An 8,128-nucleotide genomic window follows, 5' to 3' on the forward strand; every position below is an offset into this window, starting at 1 on the left:
CACACACAATTCATTATTACTTCCATAGGAGTCTCTATTATAAAATGGTGAGTCACTAGTAGATATGATAGAATATGGGGTTGGATTAACTTGAGCTGTGATTCGTCTCACCTGCTCTGTGCTGTCATATCAATTACATACAGCTAATAAATGGCAATGGTAACTAGCAAGCATGACCGTACATGTAAATTAAGGTGAATTGTTCTTACACGTTTCATGTTGCTATGCTTGCATCCTTCTCCCCTCTCTCTCTCTGTTGTACTGTCTTTCTTCCCCTTTCATCTCTCCCTCCCCTCAAAAATACCCATCATGTTGAGAATTCCTCTTTACCTCTCTCTTTTTAACTCCCTCCCTCTCTCACTCCACCCCTCTCCTCCCATTCTCCCAGGTCTACATTATTGACCTGGGAAGCTGATAATCAGTAGATAGTCTACAGTACTGACCTGTGAAGCTGATGTTGAGGAGGTAGTTTCAGTACTGACCAGTGAAGCTGAGGATCAGTAGGTAGTTTCAGTACTGACCAGTGAAGCTGAGGATCAGTATGTAGTTTCAGGCAGTACTGACCAGTGAAGCTGAGGATCAGTAGGTAGTTTCAGTACTGACCAGTGACGCTGAGGATCAGTATGTAGTTTCACACAGTACTGACCAGTGAAGCTGAGGTTCAGTATGTAGTTTCAGGCAGTACTGACCTATGAACCTGAGTATCAGTATGTAGTTTGTACTGACCTGTGAACCTGAGGATCAGCATGTAGTTTCAGGCAGTACTGACCAGTGAACCTGAGGATCAGTATGTAGTTTCAGGCAGTACTGACCAGTGAACCTGAGGATCAGTATGTAGTTTCAGGCAGTACTGACCAGTGAACCTGAGGATCAGTAGGTAGTTTCAGACCTGTGAAGCTGATGATCATTAGGTAGTTTTAGACAGTACTGACCTGTGAAGCTGATGATCATTAGGTAGTTTCAGTACTGACCTGTGAAGCTGATGATCATTAGGTAGTTTCAGTACTGAACTGTGAAGCTGATGATCATTAGGTAGTTTCAGTACTGACCTGTGAAGCTGATGATCATTAGGTAGTTTCAGTACTGAACTGTGAAGCTGATGATCATTAGGTAGTTTCAGTACTGACCTGTGAAGCTGATGATCATTAGGTAGTTTCAGACAGTACAGACCTGTGAAGCTGATGATCATTAGGTAGTTTTAGACAGTACTGACCTGTGAAGCTGATGATCATTAGGTAGTTTCAGTACTGACCTGTGAAGCTGATGATCATTAGGTAGTTTCAGTACTGAACTGTGAAGCTGATGATCATTAGGTAGTTTCAGTACTGACCTGTGAAGCTGATGATCATTAGGTAGTTTCAGACAGTACAGACCTGTGAAGCTGATGATCATTAGGTAGTTTCAGACAGTACTGACCTGTGAAGCTGTTGATCATTAGGTAGTTTCAGACAGTACTGACCTGTGAAGATGATAATCATTAGGTCGTTTCAGACAGTACTGACCTGTGATGCTGATTATCATTAGGTAGTTTCAGTACTGAACTGTGAAGCTGATGATCATTAGGTAGTTTCAGGCAGTACTGACCTGTGAAGCTGATGTTGAGGAGGTAGTCTCTGTAGAGCTTGCGTCCATCCAGAGCCTTCATGCTGTCACAGAGCTTGGTGGTGTTGGAACACAATGTTCTCTGCATCTTATGGAGGGCGTGGGCCATGGCGTATACCGCATTCACCACAAACATGATCTTGGACTCCGGCTCAAAGTTACTATTATCCACCGACACACCCTTCTCACAGGGAGGGAGGGAGAGAGACACCATCCCCCCTGACCCTACTCCTCCTACCCCACCTCCTCCTCCGCCAAGTGAGCACTGGAACTTCTGCTCCCAGAATTCCCGGTACCAGGGGTTGCGGCGGTTGTTGATTGGATCCAGAGACAGGAAGTAGCGGTTGAAAGCCGGCACGGGATTGGCCGCCAGTTCCAGGGTAATGGCCCCGTCGGCCGTGGCCTCGTTGCCCTTGACAATGCTTTCCTGTGCCCCCCAGCCATCACTGGCCACCCAGATGAAGGTGGTGTTGAGTCGTGCGGCGGCAGAGAGGAGTTCTCGAGCGTCATCACTCCTCAGGAAGAGAACTGCCACGCGGGCATTGGGCTTCTGGAGGAGTTGCCTGATCACTGCCTCATATGACTTCTTAGCGTTAGAGCGCCCCACCTGGACAGGAGGTAATGTGTTATTTAAACTGGAACCAGAGGGAGTAAACACAATTTAGGAAGAGGTCTACTACATAGAATAGCAGGCTAAAATAAATAGTATCACGCTGTAGGGTTAACCCTAAACCCAAATCTTGTTGTTTCTGTCTGACCAACCCCTCATGTTCTCCATGCCTGTTCTTCTATATTCTAACCTAGGTCTACTCCTATCTCCTTCACTGTCAATCGACCTATATAATCTCCTGACAACCCTATCTCCTTCACTGTCAAACAACCTATATAATCCCCTGACGACCCTATCTCCTTCACTGTCAATCTACCTATGTAATCCCCTGACAACCCTATCTCCTTCACTGTCAATCTACCTATGTAATCCCCTGACAACCCTATCTCCTTCACTGTCAATCTACCTATATAATCTCCTGACAACCCTATCTCCTTCACTGTCAATCTACCTATGTAATCCCCTGACAACCCTATCTCCTTCACTGTCAATCTACCTATGTAATCCCCTGACAACCGTATCTCCTTCACTGTCAATCTACCTGCCTGTTCTTCTATATTCTAACCTAGGTCTACTCCTATCTCCTTCACTGTCAATCTACCTATGTAATCCCCTGACAACCCTATCTCCTTCACTGTCGATCTACCTATATAATCTCCTGACAACCCTATCTCCTTCACTGTCAATCTACCTATGTAATCCCCTGACAACCGTATCTCCTTCACTGTCAATCTACCTATGTAATCCACTGACAACCCTATCTCCTTCACTGTTAATCTACCCATATAATATCCTGACAACCCTATCTCCTTCACTGTCAATCTACCTATGTAATCCACTGACAACCCTATCTCCTTCACTGTCAATCTACCTATATAATCTCCTGACAACCCTATCTCCTTCACTGTCAATCAACCTATATAATCTCCTGACAACCCTATCTCCTTCACTGTCAATCTACATATATAATCTCGTGACAATCCTATCTCCTTCACTGTCAATCTACCTACAGTATATCATCTCCAGACAACCCTATCTAAACTCCTATTTCTTCCTACCTTCTCAGAGGTAGCGATGCAGATGTTCCTCATACGTGCTTCCTGTTCGAAAGCCTCTATGCCCGTCTCTCCGTAGTCTCCCTCTGATGCCACCGTGGACACGTAGGTCCAGTTGAACAGCCGCAGGATCTCTGCCATGGCTTTGGCCTGGTAGAAGTCAGGGGGCACCGTGCGGGCAAAGTAGTCATAGCGCGTCTTGTCACTGAGCTTGGCACTGGTGGAGGCATAGCTGATCTGAGGGATCTGGAAGAGGCGCAGTAGGTTGGCCACCTGGGAGAGAGAGGCAGAAAGATGTGAGAAACAGACACACACACATATGATGATGCACACACACACTTGCATAAACACACACACACAGTCAATAAAGAGCAAATGCATCCATTAGTGTTGGACATCAGGGCTGGGGTCCATATATATATTCCCTTCCTTATGGTCACGTTCTCCTGATTTTACACATACGCACACACACACGCACGCACACGCACACACACACGCACGCACGCACGCACACACGCACACACACACAGTACAGCTGTGTTGGTTTAGCTCATGTTTAATCCAGTTAGGGCATGGTTCTGTGGCTCGTCTATATTTCATTTAATTCACAGCACAACTCTGTGAAGTTTTGAAAACATGTCAGCACCTCATTAGATTAATAATCCAGGAGATTAAAACACACTTGCACGCACACACAGCCACATGCACAAACACACGCACTGTACAGATGGATATACTGACGTGTTTCTCTATCTAATAATATTATTATGATACTATGATGTAAACATGGGAAATACATTCCAGTAATGTGTGCAGGTGTGTGGACTGAGAGCGTGTGTAGCGACAGCATGTTACGTGGGTCAGATGTTGTTACTTCACAAATGGCTGCTAGGCGTCAGTGTTTACCTCTATGGTTGTATAGGAAAACACACTCTCTCTCACACGCACGCACGCACGCACGCACGCACGCACGCACGCACACACACACACACACACACACACACACACACACACACACACACACACACACACACACACACACACACACACACACACACACACACACACACACAGACTGCTCTGAGGCCTAACAACAACAATAACTGTCAGCCCAGAGAAAACAAGGACTAATTGTGTGTGATGAAAAAAAAAACGATGGATGGATAACAATGAGAGAGGAGGAGAGTGGGCTGAGGTCAGAATACACTGGGCTCTCCCCAGTGGCCCAATGCAGACATTTTTATCTAAATATCAAATCATTTCTGGGTAACAATTAAGTACTTTCCTGTGATTGTTTTCAATTAAAATGTATCATCTTAGCAAGCGACTGTCTGGGAATGGTCTGAGTGGGGAGGGAAAAACTGAAAACTATCTGTTTTCAAACTAGAGGTTTGGAGCTGTCTTTCTTATTGATGTTACCAGGCAGGCCAAAACTCCATCCCACCAAAACAGGCTGAAATTTCAGGCAGTCTTTTCAAACAGCCCTTACTAAAAGGGTATTATCATAATTCTCACAATTTCTCAGTATTATTCCAACATCATTGTGGAAATGTATATAAAACATAGGAAATCATTTTTTAGACTGCACTGGGCCTTTAATACAAAGAGTGAGATGGGGAGGAAGAGATGGGGTAGGAGAGAGAGCAAGACAAAAGAGAGATTGAGGAAAAACAGAGGGAGAGTTGGAGGGAGAGATAAATTGAGAGATTAGGGATTTGGGTCTAATGGAGGAGAGGAAGGGAGGAGAGGAGAGGAAAGGAAAGAAGAGGATACTTTGTACAGTCACACACAGCAAATTGGCCAGTGTTGAAATTAACACTCAGTGGTGTAAAACAATCCCCAGTGTTGGTTTTAATAACCAGAGTTATTGTTTTACACTTTGGAGAGTCAAACGGTCCCATCAAAACCTCGCTAATCATTATCATATTTCCTAGCATGCTCTATTGCAGGTGTATTTGTATAGGATTGTTTTGAATATCTGTGTTTTTGCATGCACATTGATTGAGTGATTAATCGTATGTTACACAAAGATAAAGAACATACAGTTTTCAAAACTAATCCAATCAAGTTAGTTATTTTTACTGCACCCATTACTGAAATGGTTATTCCAGTTTAAATGGTTTAGCTAGTCTTCATACATTCTTATTTAACCCTGATAGTCACTCTGAATGGAGGTTGTGGGTTAATAAAAATGGCAACTGTTGGTTATTCTAACTCTGTCTGGATTCCATTAGGAGTTACACTTTACTTTGCAAGGCAGTATAATGTGATTTACAGGCCTGCTGTGACCTGTAAACCAGGAGTTTCTTAACACCACTGTGTTAGGCTAAAACTAAACCATCAAAGTAAGGCCTTATAATACGATATTTGTATAAAAGTTTAGTTTTTACGATAGCGTTCACCCAGGTACTCACTTGGTGAAAGCCACAGGCCTTTAAAATGAAAAAATTCAATAACCATGTCTCTGTCACTAACATATACTGTCATGGGTGGTAACTCTACAACTCACTCAAAAAGAGAGACACAGTGGGGAATATGCTAATTAGGGTTTACACCATACAGTGTTAAAACAACACCCAACAATGACTTACAGATGTTATTTACTTACATTAAGAAAATGTAACAGTGTCAGCACTAAGCAAAGTGGGACCAGTTTACTATAAATCCAGTGTTATTTTTTGCTATGTAGGTGGTGCGTATTACTCTACAATAGAGCCATGCAAACACCACAATCAAGTTTAACACTTTAAGAGTTGAAAGTCTGCAACATAGTTCAATTTTTAAGAGTTAAATGTACACCATTGATTTTGCTGTGCAGAGGAGAAGAAGAGGAGGATTTATGCTGAACTATGCAAATCACCTTACTCTGTCACAATACCATATAGCTGGATGTGTGTGAATGGATTTGTTTGTGTGTGTGTGTGTGTGTGTGTGTGTGTGTGTGTGTGTGTGTGTGTGTGTGTGTGTGTGTGTGTGTGTGTGTGTGTGTGTGTGTGTGTGTGTGTGTGTGTGTGTGTGTGTGTGTGTGTGTGTGTGTGTGTGTGTGTGTGCGTGCATGTGTGGTACTTGTGTCTGTTCTTTTAAAGCTGTTCTTTAATTATTTGTTACTGTAATATCTCTTACTTTTTTCAGGTATTTTCTTAAAAATGCATTGTTGGTTAAGTGCTTGTAAGTAAGCATTTCACTGTAAGGTCTACCTACACCTGTTGTATTCGGTGCATGTGACAAATACAATTTGATTTGATTTGTTCAGCCAGGTCACTCGAGATCCAAGGTGATATGCAACGATTGTCCAGGATGTCGGGTGATGCCTTCAAAATCCGCCACTAGGGGCAACGATGAGTACTACAACAATTCCCTATCCCAAACATGAACCCTTACCTTAACTATTCAGAATTAAAGCCTAAACTTAGCCGTCCAATTGTTTCTGTTTTAACACTATTCCAAACCTTAACCTTTACCTTAACTTCGGAATGAATGCCTAAAATTAACCCCATGATCAAACGTTGAATACTGAAGTCAAAACGTGTCAAACTATGAGATCTTGTTGGTGTGTTACCTGTATAGACACGCTGCTATAGGATCCTCCTATAACTCCAGCGATTGCCAGGGGACTGTCGTCCTGTAGCGCGTAGGATCCATCAGGACAGATAAACTCTGTATCGTCCACCTTGGTCAGAGACGCACGTACAAACTCCAGCGCCTGGGGAGTACACACACACACACCCAGTCTTGTATAACTAACCTTGTGGGGAAACAATTCAGTCCCATTCAAAATCCTATTTTCCCTAACCTAACCCTAAACCTAATTCTAACACTAACACTAATTCTAACCTCAACTCTAAAACCCCCTAGAAATACCATTTGACCTTGTGGGGACTAACAAAATGTCCCCAGTTGGTCAAATTTGTGTTTGTTTACTATTTTTGTGGGTACTTCTGGCCACAACAAGTATAGTTAAACAAGTCCATGCACACACACACACACACACACACCCATGTACATACACTCAATAAAAACTTACTGAAAATGTAAATATAATATTTTCAAATATTTTGAAAGAAAAGGTTTTACTTTTGTGATGTCAAGGTCAAGCTCATTATGCTCAGATAGAAAAAGCAGGAAGCAATAAAAAGTGTGTGTGGTTGTTTGTGCGTATGTGTGTGGGTGTGTATGTGTGTGGTTGCGTGTGGTTGTGTGTGGTTGTGTGTGTGTGTGGGTGTGTATGTGTGTGGGTGCGTATGTGTGTGGGTGCGTATGTGTGTGAGTGCTCACCAACCTGTTCCAGTGCGTATGTATCTCTAGAACAGGTGTCCAGTATGTGAACTCCCAGACTGACTCCAGGCAGTAGAGTAGGATCAGAGTTGATCCTGTCTATAGCAAACAGCATGGCCTCCAACCTCTGGATCCCCCTGTCCTCGTTCACCCTCCCACACTCCTCTATCCCTCCCCCCTTCTCATGGACTGGGAACAGCCCCCCCAGAACCAGGTCACCCTCGATCCGGATCTCGCGACGGGGGTGAGGGGGGTCCACCCCGAGAGACACCAGCACACATCGACACAAAACAGCTAAGAGGACTGTGGTGATACGGGATAACATGGTGGAGAGGGGAGGAGAGGAAAGGTCAGGAGAGGACAAGAGATGAGAGGAAGGAAGGGAGGGAGGGAGGGAGGGGAGAGGGGGAGTAAGGTTAAGGATTAGGAGGAGTGAGGGGCTAGAGGCTAAGAGTATGGGTCAGGGGTGAGGGTTTAAAGCTAAGGGGTCAAGGGTCAAGGTAAGGGAGTTTTGAGGTGCGGTCGCAGTAACTGCTGGAACTGTTTGTAGTCCATCTAATGGTCAAGTAGAGTTCCACTGGACCAT

General features: G+C 43.9%; 1 protein-coding gene across 1 annotated transcript in view; it reads right to left on the bottom strand.

Annotated features, from left to right (window-relative positions):
- The window catches only part of LOC139382192 (metabotropic glutamate receptor 3-like), a 32,301-nt gene extending 24,434 nt beyond the window's left edge, over nt 1-7,867 (bottom strand). The window contains exons 1-4 of the mRNA XM_071126065.1: nt 7,547-7,867; nt 6,827-6,970; nt 3,271-3,540; nt 1,585-2,209 (exon numbers count right to left, since the gene is read on the bottom strand). Of these exons, the coding sequence (XP_070982166.1) occupies nt 1,585-2,209; nt 3,271-3,540; nt 6,827-6,970; nt 7,547-7,867 (1,360 nt within the window). The remainder of the gene's footprint in view (nt 1-1,584; nt 2,210-3,270; nt 3,541-6,826; nt 6,971-7,546) is intronic.
- Nucleotides 7,868-8,128: the final 261 nt, after the last annotated feature.

Source organism: Oncorhynchus clarkii, chromosome 2 (assembly GCF_045791955.1).
Source record: "Oncorhynchus clarkii lewisi isolate Uvic-CL-2024 chromosome 2, UVic_Ocla_1.0, whole genome shotgun sequence".
Lineage (NCBI taxonomy): Eukaryota > Metazoa > Chordata > Actinopteri > Salmoniformes > Salmonidae > Oncorhynchus > Oncorhynchus clarkii.